The sequence below is a fragment of the Mycteria americana genome, chromosome 16 (genome assembly GCF_035582795.1).
Source record: "Mycteria americana isolate JAX WOST 10 ecotype Jacksonville Zoo and Gardens chromosome 16, USCA_MyAme_1.0, whole genome shotgun sequence".
NCBI lineage: Eukaryota > Metazoa > Chordata > Aves > Ciconiiformes > Ciconiidae > Mycteria > Mycteria americana.
Genome location: NC_134380.1, coordinates 7746617 through 7760437, shown reverse-complemented (window position 1 = coordinate 7760437; position 13821 = coordinate 7746617). Strand labels below are relative to the sequence as shown.

At 41.1% G+C, this 13821-nt stretch overlaps 2 protein-coding genes across 3 annotated transcripts in view; one reads left to right on the top strand and one right to left on the bottom strand.

The window, feature by feature from the left end:
* The window catches only part of LOC142417888 (nucleoside diphosphate kinase-like), a 180616-nt gene that overhangs the window by 4342 nt on the left and 162453 nt on the right, over window positions 1–13821 (bottom strand). The gene's annotated exons all lie outside the window — the stretch shown is intronic.
* SPAG9 (sperm associated antigen 9) overlaps window positions 4258–13821 on the top strand; it is a 68437-nt gene continuing 58873 nt past the window's right edge. For both annotated transcript variants that reach the window (XM_075519184.1, XM_075519183.1), the window contains exons 1-2: window positions 4258–4715; window positions 11268–11388. In XM_075519184.1, the coding sequence (XP_075375299.1) occupies window positions 4410–4715; window positions 11268–11388 (427 nt within the window). In that variant the 5' untranslated portion in view covers window positions 4258–4409. The remainder of the gene's footprint in view (window positions 4716–11267; window positions 11389–13821) is intronic.

Genomic DNA, 13821 nt, shown 5'->3' with positions numbered 1-13821 from the left:
ACTCCCTGGCTCTTCTTGAAAGCAAAATAATGTGGAATTCACTTCCCTCTGGGCAGGACTTAGCTGCTGCTTAACAGGGATAAGTTCAGCTTTTTGATAGCATGACTTTCCTTACTTGGAATCCCTTTTCTTCGCTACAGTCCGTCACACATCCATGCCCTACTTTTAGTTCTGGTGGGATAATCTAGATCTGGCATCTATTCATGCAACCTGTTTACTAGCATTCAGGGGGCTTTTTTCCCAGCTATGATCATACTATGAAGTACTCATTTCTCCAACGTCTCTGATTTAATGAAAGATGTTTTAAAAACCACAGCATTGTATATTCTAGCAAGTCCCCCTTGAAGTTATTTTGGACTTAGAATTTCTGAGCATTCTCCTAATCATGTCAATCCACTATATTCTGTTGTTTCAATACACATTTATTTAAGACATTTCATACCGCTATTACAAACTCTAATGCTGTAATCCTCACTAAGGCAAAATAAGATTTAAAAATAGAAAAAGGTCTCTAGAAACAGAATGTTTAGAAAAATAGTCACTTAAAAGCAGCAATAGGACATCTATTTACAGTCTCGTTAAAACTATGTCATTTAACGATTAAAGCTTAGGACTTGCCATAAGGTGGGCAAGCACTATTTGCAGCTTTACCATAGGTCTGCTGTGTGATCTTTGCCAAGTCTTTTAACCTCATTAAATAAGGGTCATCTTTGTCACTTTTGAGATTAATCCATGATTAGCAGAGCATGTTGTGCATTATATAGTACATGAAATACCACAGAAGTATGCTTCCTTGTTATTTGTAATGTATAAATGAGCAGCTTTTTTGCTGGTTGAAAATTCTACCAAAATTACTAAATTACATTGAAAATTACATGTTTACCTAAAATGCAAAGAAGTAGTCAGTCTAGACAAATAATTTCCTAAAAACGGACTCATAATGGGAAGAGAAAGTAAAGACCTTCAAATTCTTCAGTGAGTGAAATAAGCATAATTACTGAGCTCAAGCCAGTTACACATTACTGAAAACCAGTAGAGATTTTTAAAACAGGCCTGAGGCAAAAGACTGACTGTGAATGCCTCCAAATTTCATGAGAATTTAAACATAGCTCCTAGCTTTGCTGTTTCGGCCCCAGCTTTATCGTGATCTCGGCTAACAGCCTGTATCTGTACCACTCAGAACGTTTGGGGAGTTCTCATTGGGACTCACATTTTGTGCTGTGCACCTCTTGCTCCTTATAACCAGACACGCAAGTCTGACATGTTTTTTTGCTCGTGGTTATACTGCTCTTCATTTAGCTAAGTATTGCTATCATTCATCTGTTTTTAGCTTGATTTCTGTTCCACCGTAAGATATAAAGCACCATAGAATTAAGCTTTCACAAAAATTTCTTCCTCTGGGTAAAGTCCCAGTTAAGCTCTTCTCACCCCATACCAATTCAAGGGCTAATTTTCTTCCCTGGTAAACTGCAAATCAATTTACTTTCAAATAAACTGTTAATTCTAGGGATAAGGTGTATAATTTTTATTATTATCCAGAAAACTAATTTCTTTTTTAGGCAGTTCTTCCCCCAAGAGTGTGAATTGCATTTTACCCTAGTAAAGTAAGCCACTGCTTTCAAGCTTCAAAGCGAGTACTACTGGGTTTCTTTTGTGCTGTTTCATGTGCTTGATTAGTTTACTAAATTAACAGGTCATCAAAGTCTCTTAATCTCCTGGCAAGCAACTAGGATACAATTCCATAACTTGTTCTATTTTTAATCCATCACTGAGTTTCTGACCTCACACTGACTGCGAGGTGCACGCCATAAAACGTGATCACAGTGGTAAGACTCGTCCATAAGATACATTTTCACACCACTTGAAACTTGGCTCCCAGGTAGTTTTTGTAATGTTCATCTTTTTAAATACTTCATTTATCCATGTTAGAAAACCCCCAGGTGACTAAAAATAAACCATGAGCACACATGGCTCTCTTCTACCTGTACTCATCAGTCTGACTGCAACTCCAGTGGCAGCAGCCTGCCTGTTCAGTGATGGGACTCGCTCCGGCTGTGAAAGAAAACCACATCTACCAATTTTGCTAATAGAAACAGGATAAAAATAGTATATCCTCAGAGACCATTTCCCTTAAAGGCTGTCAGCAGACACCTTGACCCATTTTTGCCATCTGTCAGAACGTATGTCTTTTGAGCTAATGTATTTGTGCAATTTGCCAAGTATGATGGCAATAACTATAAAACTTGACATAGAGAAAAGGATCTCTGCTACAATTCAAGACGATTGGTATTTTTATCCTCACAATCATCTGCAGTTGTTTAAAGCTGTCCTCACGTTGTGCAGTATTACGTGTGAATAATGTGGTGAGGTCTAGGTTAAAAGTCCACTGCAATTAGATACGGCCTGCCAACCTTGTCCTGAGAGCAGAACGGAGTTACCTCTCAACGTTGGCTGTTGGCAGTCTTCCTACACAATTTATTCAGGCTCGGTAAAAAACCCACAAGCCAATAACCCCCACCCCAAAGGCTCTCAGTGTCTTCCGCCATACAGACAACAGAGGCATATGGGAAACTACGTATGATCTAAAGGGAGAGAGAAGTTCTGATGACAGCTTCCCTCAACACTCCTGCATCAAGTAAAGATTGTAATTCATGGCAGAGAAGTTGCATTTTTTTCTCAGTGGGCAACAGCTAAAGAGAAACATGAAAAAAAAAATCTTTTCATAGGCATCATTTCCAATAATTTAAATGAAAATTTCACTTGAGGAGATGTGAGTAGGAAAGTACACATTGTGTCTTTTTAAAAATCATTTTTTAGCTAGAAAGACATAATTTTTTTGGTCATAATTAAAAGGCAAACAGCTTTTATTTCATTTTGCCATGTTTATAAATAAATTTTTACTTTAACCACCTATGCCCTTGCCACACTATGTTAAATATTAGCTTAGGAGGATGATGTCTAAACAGAACTCACATGAAAATCCAATATACGGGGCTGAAGTCTTTTCTTCTTGTCATTCCTGCACAGACCCACTAGCTTAGTACCTAAAAAGAGAACACAGCATATGCATTTAAAGCACAGTCACTGTCTTAGAATCAGTCCAAATGAGAGAAAACAATACAGTGCAAACTTCTACTGCTCTCCAGTGGAAATTAATGCAATCACCACAGTTAAAGTTCCACCACTTCTCAAGCTTTTCATTTTTTAAAAACATTCATTCCTTTGTTCCTGTACTGCCGCTGGGCTGCCGGGTTCCTCTGCTCCCTTGTACATGAAATACTTTAACTTAATGAAAAATAATGATTTCCCCAAATATGAATTGTATGATAAAAATGAGGGATGTGAAACAACTCTAAAACTTTTCAATCTCAGTAGATGTTTTCAAATTTACCATAACCATCTAGAATAGCTCACATTATTCCCATGACGAAACACATAATCCAGCACGGAATTCACTGTTCCAAATCCTAGGAAAACCAATCTCTCTTAGCAAGTGCAAGATGCTTTCTAAGTTGTGTTATTGCTAATAAAACAGGATTTCTGATATTAATTTATCTGGGGACCTTATTAGAAATAAAAGATCTTTTTGCTGTCGGAGCTTAGCCGACCCAAGCGCGGTTTGGGAGCTGCGAAGTCCTAAAATCTAGTTTTAGCTCTGTCAGTCATCCCTAAATGAATCACTTGATCTATTTATGCCTCTGTGGGTGCAATAAATAAATCATAATGCTTTCATGTGAACTGTCAGATAGCATTTCCTTAAACCTTCTATTCGAAGAGATGAAGATTAATTGTGCAATCCCTTGGGCCCGTGGCCCGCCTCCCCGGCCCCACGGGAGGCGGCCTCCACGGGCTGCTGGCTCCCCGCAGGGCCTCGGCCCGTGGGCCTCAGCGCCTCTTCTCCAGCTCCGCAGCCCAACCGGCCGACTGCCCGCCTCGGTCCTGACACGGCCTACGCCTCTCTCCTCAGGAGGGCAGCCCTCCGCCCCCACCGCCGGGCGCCTCGGCCTCTCCTCCGCTGACCCGCAACGGGCCGCAGCCGCCCCGGCCCTCCGCGTCCGCCGCCTCGCTGCTGCGGGACGCGGGGAGCGGCCCCACGGGCGCGGGCGGCCGCCATCGCCCTGCCGCCCCGGCCCCGCCCCGCCCGCGTGACCTCACCTCCAGGCCCCGCCCCCCGCGCCGCTGCGGGCGGCTGCCTCGCCCCGCCCCGGCCCTCCCGCGTGACGCGCGGCCCCGCCCCGGCGCGGCGGGTGAGGTCAGTGCCGTGCGCCAGGGCCGCTCTCCACCCCCCGCCTCCCGCTCGCCCGGGCTGCAGGCGAGGCCCCGCCGCAGAGGGAGGAGGAGACGCCGGGAGCGCGCTGAGCTGCTGCCGCCCCGCCGGGCCCCGAGAGGGAAGGCGCTCGCCGGCAGCCATGGAGCTGGCGGACGGCGTGGTGTACCAGGAGGACCCCGGCGGCCCCGGCCCCGCCATGATGTCGGAGCGGGTGTCGGGGCTGGCGGGCTCCATCTACCGCGAGTTCGAGCGGCTCATCGGGCGCTACGACGAGGAGGTGGTGGCCGAGCTGATGCCGCTGGTGGTGGCCGTCCTGGAGAACCTGGACTCGGTGTGCGCCCACAGCCAGGAGACCAGCGTGGAGCTGGAGCTGCTGCGGGACGACAACGAGCAGCTCCTCACGCAGTACGAGCGGGAGAAGGCGCTGCGCAAGCAGGCCGAGGAGGTGAGGGCGGGCGCCGGGCCCAGGCGCTGAGGCGGGAGCGGAGCCGGTGGAGGGCGGGGGCCCGTTCCCGAGGCGGGCGGCGGCTCCGGGCTTCCTCCGTGGAGGCGGGGGGACTTCCTGCCCTCGGCGGCGGCCGGGCCGCCTCCCTCGGGGACGCCGAGGGCGGGGTGCTTGCGGCACCTGGGCCCGGGGCGCCCCGCGGCCCGGCGGCGGCTCCTGCCGGCTCCCAGGAAGGGAGGCCCCGGGGCGGGAGGACTCCTGTCTGAGGGGCCGGGAGCCACCGGGTGACGAGTTCAGGTCGCGACGTGTTTCTGGGAGGAGGGAAGGCAGGGAGCCGCCGTCCGTGCCTGCTCCGCTTGCTTGGCCTCCAGCGCCTCGGAGGAGCTGGTACGTGCTGCTCGGGGCAGTGTCGTGTGGTCTGTGGAGGCAGCTGATGGCAGAGCTCCGTCGCGTGTGTCCAAGAGTCCTCTGCTCAGCATAGCTCTTCCTGGAGGACTCTTAAATAAGTCTGCTGAAGCGCTGGTCTTCCAGTCAGCAGGTCCATGGAAGAAAAGCAGCACTGCTTTGCAGAGCAAACGTGGAACCGTGTACTGACTGTTCCGCTCTTTCACTTTTCCTCTGGACTTCCTCCGTGGCAGGAGGTGGATAGTCCCCTTCTGATCGTTTGTAGAGGGTATTTACAAAAAATAGTGAGGAGGCAGTGCAAAAAAAAAAAGGAAGTAAGTGCTGTCTAGACTGTAGTTCTTCAAAGTCGGGACGTAAAAGCTGCAGTCAGCAACAGGTGGTGCAGACTGTTCAATGACACAAACTCTGATTTAAGATGTTACTACAAAAACTTAAAAAAATCTAAGAATTACTTCAACGTAAATAAGCTTGTGAAGCATTATTTTCTGCAAGATTGTAAAGCAATACAATAGAATGAGGCTGTGCAGGGTAACTTCCTCCAGCTTATTGTCTCGCCAAACTCCTATAAGAAATTGGATTGACAGCATTATCTGCAATAGACCAAGCCATCTTATAAGTCTATTTCCAGACTTTGTGTCCTGTGCTTATCTCTGTGGTTGCACTTACCTTCTGAATTTGCCAAAAATCACAAAAATAATGACACTGAGGGCAAAGACAATATTAACAACAAAAACTTAATTTGAAAAACTTTAGCCCTGTACAAATACTTGTATACGTTATGGTTATAAGTGAGTGAAAAACGTTGTCTGGAAATTGTTCCAGGACTTCAGTAGTTTGCTACGAAGTAATGAATGTGGTGTGAACGGTGTCCCCCAAACTCTTGGACCAACAAACCATTCATCCTCTCTGTCAAATGTGGAGGTGTTTGATAGTGCTTTATGGACTTCAGTCTGGGGACTGTTGCCATAAAGACTTAATCACTAGTTCTAACACAAGCTGCATGTAAAAGACTTTTTTAGGAAACATATTTTATTTTTATTAAGAGAGTAAGAGATTGATAAATATTTTCTGAGCTAATTCATGAGAAAATCAATCAGGCTTGAAACACAGGCAGCATTTGCCAGATTGAAAAAGGCAGGCCTTGGGCAGCAGAACAGAAACCATAACAATATGATGAGATAGAATACGGTATTAACTGTGTTCTTGGGGCTCTTCAGGAGCTGTACATACTTATGTTGGTAGCATACTTCACTGTGATCTCCATTTCTTTGTGTCATGATAAATTAACTTGAGAGGACAAGGATTATGCCGTCTAAAAACTAGTACTCATGCTGCAAGACAGCTTACTGATGCTTTCCAAAGTGCAATTAGATCAAAGACCCTATTTTCAGTTGTAAGTGCAAAGGTCATCTTTTTGGTATGCGCTGAGGTCAGTTATGCTGTACATATGTGAAAATGTCTGTCACAGGTAAAGCGTGATGTGTTCACGAGAAGTAGATGTTTTATTCAGGCTTGATTGTTGCAACCATTTTTTTTGAATGTGAGAGAATCTGATGGGTGCAGCATGGTTGAAACGAGAGGAGGGAACATGAATATAGCACTATTTTTCCTGGACAACAAGTTACTGGCTTACTGTGTTTCTTTGACTGTGGAGGTTGCTTGTGTAATCTGATGGCAAAATGGAGAATTTTGAGCTACTATGTTTAATATTCTGTATCATCTGTTCTGACTGTCCTGAAGAATTAGCATATCTTCTTTTACTTTCTGCTTGTTGTTGTAGGAATTTTTATTTGCAGTAGTATCTTGATGAATATTAATGGTTTACTATTTGAATAGGAATCTCCTTACACCATTGTCCTAATTTGCCTCCTTTATTTCCTTTCCTTGACAAGCGTTACTAAAGAAACATCTTGAAAGTTGTTGCCTGTGGACTTCTGTTATAGTGACTTTAAAAAAAAAAAAAAAATCTCAGAAGTTCTGGGCCTACTTCTCAGTCCTCTAGGTAACAGCCGTGATCTTTTTAATTGCTATGAAGTCACTTGTCTGGCTTTTAACATGGTATGTTTTGTGATATAGCTAGAGAAACAGAGGAACCAGCTATTCTGCTGTTTTGCTTGCAGTTCTGCTTGCAGTTCTGCATAACTTATCTTCCCACTTAATGAATGTTAGGCAGCATGCCCTACCACAAGGAAGTGGGAGAGGAAGCAGGATTTGGGGTTCTGCTATTTTATACACTAAAGTTTTACTTCTGTAGAAGTATACTGCTCCATACCTGGGTGCGTGTGGCTAGCAGAAGAGGACTTGGAAACATGATAAAATCTACTCCTTTTAGCCATGTCAAGCTGTCTGACATACCTTTTAGCTTTTCTGCTGTTGGTGGGATCAAGCTGTTCTTGAAATCTGATGTTCAATACATGGTTGCTACTTTTGCAACCATGAAAAAGGATTTACCACCATGAAAATTAGTTTAAGTAATAGTGTGAACTTGATGGCTGCCTTTTACTGTTCCCAAAGTTAACTTTCTTCCTTAGGGTTGTATGTTACATAAACATTCTGCAGTAAGAGTTTATTTTTAATTTATATGAGAGCAAAATTGAGATCCATTATACAGAAAGCTTGCTAAAATAGTGTAAAAGTCACTAGGTTGTTTTCAGTTACATACATGTTTCTCTACCCAAAGTCCAGCTGAGCTGGCTTCATAGTTCATTTTCTCTACCTACTCCAGGAAGAACATGCCATTGGCTGAAAAGCTGGCATCATCGCAATAAAAGTTACTGAAGTACATGTCACAGGGTAATAAAGACTGCCAAGCAGGTGGAACCCTGGCATCAGATATGCTTAGTATTGCACCTGGATCGTGTGACGGGAAAACAAGTTAAAATATAAGGAAACCGAAGATGACATAAACGTAGGAAAAAATGTTTCATTTGGCTAGTACTGTATTACTAAGTGATTAAATGGTTATATGCATGAGAGGGAGCTCCAAATGCGTATGCTGTGCTGTTCCATTGTGTAGTCTGAGTTCATATTTATTGCAATTGTTATTGCTGTAAACTTTAAGTAGATTTAAAATTGATTACATAAAGACTTCTGAATCTTATTTGTGAAGTACTTTTTCATGCTTTATATTGGAATTCTTTAAGAACAGGTTAGACAAATGCCTGTCTGAAATGACATAGTTGATACTGCCTGGAGAAAATGGGAAGGATTAAATGGGAGTTGCCAAACATAGTTTCTGAAGGTATCACAGGCTTGGATTTCAGCAGTAGGCACATGCAGGAGGAGGGGTGCATCATATCCTGTACTTACACCTCATTATATCCTAATCAAAATTAAGATCCAGACATCAACACTGAGCACCAGAGCCTTGAAACAAGATGACCTTTTAAGGACCGTTCTAGCCATATCTTCTGTAATCCCATGGTATTCGATCTGATTGATTGTTTTAAGGACATGTTGGTGTCCTTTAGCTTGTTCTTCTAAAAAAAAAAAAAAGCCAAAAACCCCTCACTTCTTGTTGGAGTTGTAAGATATGGCTTTGTGGCCTAGACAGGATGTCTCTTAAAATGAGGAAAGCTAGATAACTTTTTTACGTCTGCCTTGGTGTTTTGTGTAACCAGTAGCTTGGGTTGAAATAAGAGAATGGCTAGTATCCATATACTGAGTGGGTAACGTATTCCTGCATATGTTGCTGCATTTACTGTAAACAATGCAGATGATGTGCAATATTTGAGTGTATTGTCAATGTAAATTTAAAAGAAGTCTTTTAGTATGGGTGCTCAGCCTATCCTTGGCTGCTGTTTTGGTTTATCTGACTAGTCCTTCCATCATAGTCATGCAGGCTTAGTCAGGATGAGATGATCAATCTCCTGGGGCTCTGCCTGTGTTAATACTGTCACTGGAAGGAGAGGTGAAACCAAATAGAAACATTCAAAGTCTAAAGTACTCAATCCGTGATTTGATCAGGTACAGTCTTCGGCAGGGGGGGGGAAGTTGCCCAGCTCTAATTATAAAAATACTTTGAGGAGATGTAATTTAAATTCAAACTTTAACAAAATGGAGGTAAACTAGTGGAAAATAACCAAACCATTTAACTTTAATACCAAACTGCTTTTAATAGTTGCAATTGAAGAACTTGAGAGGAAATATAAAATTATATCTATCTTTAGTTCATGAGTAACAATGACATTGATGGCTTTGAACGGCTGTTTGTTCAAATGTATAATTGTCACTGGCCTTTTGCAAGTTATGAGACACATCTGACTTCTAGAAATCGTCAGAGAAGCAACTAAACAAAGATGTTACAGTTCTACAATTCTTCTTTCATGTTTTCCCATGTTTAATTTGACAAACCACGTTGGTCTTTAGCCCCAGTGCTAAATGTGTGTCAAACTTTGAGGCCCTTTTTTAAAAGGGAGTCTGCTAAGAATAAGCCAGACATGACTTGAATCTTTAATATAAAAGGAGCAAAATTCTTGTATCATTTACTACAAAGGAGAGATGAAACAAGTTTAAAGTTTGAGTTTTTCAGTATTACGTTGACAAATTAATATTCCCAAACTTTGTCTTGAGGGGGTAGAAAGACTTTTTTGCACATCTGTCTTTTTGAAGCGGGGGAAGAACTAATTTTAAATTGCAGAACCCAAAGCAGTGCTACCTGGGCTAGTGTCAGCTCTTTCTCAATTGTTTCATGATTTAGATTCAAGCACAGTCATATGAATACCATGCCTAGTCCTGTGATAGCTGTGGAGAGCTTGTCTGAAAGGAACTCTTGTTCCACTTCGTAGATTTTGATGCATTTCTACATCTGAAGTAATTTTTAAGCAAAACTTCTGATGACGCTGTTAAACTGAAGCTCTTTTCATAGGGTTACAAGTTTCTGCTTCTGTAAAAGCTGTAAGACACATTGGCTAAAACTTAGTAGTAGCTTATTAAAAGTTGATGTGTGAGCATTTGAAGTATTTTTCCCACTAAGTTTTCCTAGGAATACCTAGGAAAAAATTATATTTAAATCACCTATAACATTACTATTTTTAAGTTGCTGCCTCCTCTGTCTCTTTGCTTCCATGTAGTACCCAGCTGCAGCTTGCTTTCTGACCCTTCAGCTGTCTTGGATGTTTGGGTTTTTTCTGCAAAGGCTTCTGGTATGCTTTTCCTCCCTGTATGATGAGCCTTCTGCGCAACTTGTGTTCGTGGCCTTGCCTTCTCTTTGCAATGCAGAATAGAGACTACTACATGACCTAAGACATCTTTGGCTATTAGAAGTATTCTTTGTGCTACCAGTACACACTGAATTTCTTAAGTTTTTGGTTAAAATAAATAGCAAAAAATATGCTTTAAAAACTGCTATAATGATGAATTGGTAACTTTAATGTTATAAAATGTACACACTGATATATGCATCAGTGAATTCCAGAATACTGTGAGACACGAAGTTGGTAAACCAAGATAGCAGATGGTGATCAGCACAATTGCAGGATGCCCGTAAATAGTTTTCTGTGCAGTTGTAGGATTGTAGGAGATGGTTATTAAGTATTTGATGAAGACTGTGAACACTTTGTAACCTATGAAATGATAACAGAAATTGGGTAGGAATGAAAAGATAGCATGTAATTTTGCTTGGCGCTATTGCTGTCATGTCCCTACTGCAGTGTCTGTACCTTTGTGGCTTACAGGTGAAGATACGCTTCACCGATGTTCAGTCAAATCTAAGGATACCAAGACTCTGTATTCATATGCAGTGTTGGCAGGCAAGTGTGTGAAGTTAGGAAAGAATTAAATAATTCATATTTATGTTGGTCCCAAGCAGGCTTCTCTGAAGTAGTTGGCACTTAGTTGATAGTGATTACGCAGAGCAGCCTAGGTGGGATGCTTGACTGATGGACACTGGACTAAAATAGTTAGTGTCCTTCAAGTTTAAATGTGGGCTGTAGATCTGTTGTTTTGGAAACCTGCTTGCACCCTTCCTTGCTGTGAAGGGCTGCTGTATTGTTTCTTACATGGTGCTTGAAGTGGAAGTCTTTTCAAAAACAAATCCAGGAATGACTGTGTACCTGTTCCTTCTCTTTGGAGAAAGAACTTTGCTCAGGCTTTAAAAAAAAAAATCTGTAATTAATTGTTGAGTCTAACTTCATTTTTTTTGTTTAGAAATTCATTGAATTTGAAGATTCTCAAGAACAAGAGAAAAAAGACTTACAGACCAGAGTGGAAGCATTAGAATCACAAACTCGACAGCTTGAACTAAAAGCAAAAAACTATGCTGATCAAAGTAAGTAAAATATATTGCACTCCCTTTAAGTGATATTAGTGCATTTTAAATTTTGTCCTGTAAAATGATAATACATATGCTACATATCTGTACTATCTGATTCCTGTATTTTGACAGATAACTAGGTTTAACTCTTGTGCAAGTTTGTTTTCCTTAGAATTAAGGCAAACAAATTAGATACAAGCTTGTGACTCGTAATCTGATTCTTCTGGTATCCTACTTGTTTTGTTTCCCTTTTAGAGCATGCTATTTTAATGTTTAGCAATTTTTTCAGGAGATATTTAGAACTTATTCCTTTGTTAGTGATCATAAGCTAATTTTCTTCCCATTAAACTGTTGTCTGTGCTAAAAATAAATGTAATCATTGGGTTTAGAAGCACTACTGGGATGAGAATACCATTGATGCCAGTTCTCATTAGCTTTTGTATAATTTTTGCTGAATTATTTATTTCTGTGAGGATTTAGTTTTTACAGGAAAAGAGTTAAGGAAGAACACTTCCACTTTTAGAGATGTTCTGTGTAATTTATGAGAACTTGTGTAAGTTTTGGAAAAAGATAACAATGATTAGTTTTCCTGAAATACTGAAAGTTACAATGTGAATATATTGTAGCTTAGACATTCTGCTGGACTGCTTCTTATGCAGGTACATAGTCATTGAATGAAACTCGATCACCAGTTTTTCTACTTCTAGTTGGGTAAAGGGTAGAGGAAAAAAAAATACTCAACGCCACAGAAATCTTCTCTTCTCATTTCATCTCCCCCACCCCGCAGTCTTAAATTGAAGATAAAAACCTATGCTACTAATGATGGATTAATTTGTTTTTGTTGTGAGTCTGTTAAACATGCAATGGAGGTTATGATTTTTGTTTTCATTTAACCTTTTTAGCACAGTGTAGAAATAATGATCAATAGGAATTAATGTGAACATTTTACCAAGCTTCTAAGCTAACTTCTATTGACATAAGACTAGCATGTCTATCAATTAATATACAGCTTTTATTGCTGGGCTGTGCAGAAATGTAAAGTGAAACTGTATCAAGCCTGATAAGGTTGAGATAAGATCAGTTTCTGAAAGCAGAGTGCCAGTTGTCAAAATAGCTTCTTTTCACTATTCTTTCTTCCTTTATTTCTACTTGGCTACCCCCTTTCCTGCCCATAACGCAAGAAGTTGTAGCTCTCTCTTTCAACTTCGGGTATAATAATCTTCCTGTAAAGTTTAATTTTCAGTGGCATGGGTGAGTCTATAGCAGGGTAGAAGTATTAGTGCACTAGTGTTAAGATTAACATAGGTGGCATGCAGACCTGAATCTTTCTGAATTTTGAATGGTTTAGAATGCTGTTGGCAAATGTTAAAGGCATGTACTTCTTCAGGTCCATTGCAGTTAAAATATTCTTGGATTCTGTACAGACAGTGATGGAGGAACACTTCAAGCAGTCTTTTCTAGTGAAACCCAGGATGATTGATTTCCAGGAGTGTATTTTTATAGATCAAGTCAAGCTAAAATGGATAATCGTAAAGCATATTGTAGAGACTTGTATCAGAAATGCTATGATTCTTGTGAATGGAAATGTGTGTGTGTTTAAAAGCAGCAGAAGAGGGGAAAAGAAAACATTGGAACTAGAGTTGAGTGGTCTGCTTTGGTAACAAAGGACACTGTTTCCAGAACGCCTGTGCTCTAAGCCCACAGCCCAAACAACTTGTTAATGGGAAACCCTATACTCTGACAACAGGATTATGGCATCAAGATTGCATCATGTCATATATGCCATTACTTCTTCTGTTAATACAATAAAAAGTACAAATTAGCTGCACAAAACAGAAAAATAATTTGGATTACTGGCAATGTATGTGACAATATATCCAGGGTTTCTATATAGAAACTGCACTTATAAAATGGCATTATGTACATCAGTATATATTGTTCTATGAATCTGTTTGTGTGACATTCTTTTTTGCCTTGAATATTAAGCCTTCAAAAATATATACATGATTTTAAGCTTTTAATTACATTGTGTGTATATCATATTAACGAAAGTGTTTGTGTGAGAAACTCAATTGTTCCAGTAGCACCACTGAGTGTTGGCTAGAACTACTTTTTTTGTAAGAAATAATGTTGTTGAAACATTTATCATAACAGCATAAAGTTCTGGTGTAAGAACGTTGACTTTTAAACAGTTCCAAAATCTTTTTATTTGGGAAAAACCTTTCGTGATAGCAAAAATGTAACTTTGGAGAAGCAATAGAGCTGTGTTAACATTGAGTTTTGCTTATGATTTGGGTTGATAACTTGTCTGGGACAACATGAAAGACTGTTACGAAGATTTGACATGCTGCTGATGCAGAGCAAGATCAAAGGGGACATAAACACAATTGTTGAACACCTAATGAATATTATGCAAGTGAACTGTTTTTAGTGATCTCAATTTCTAGG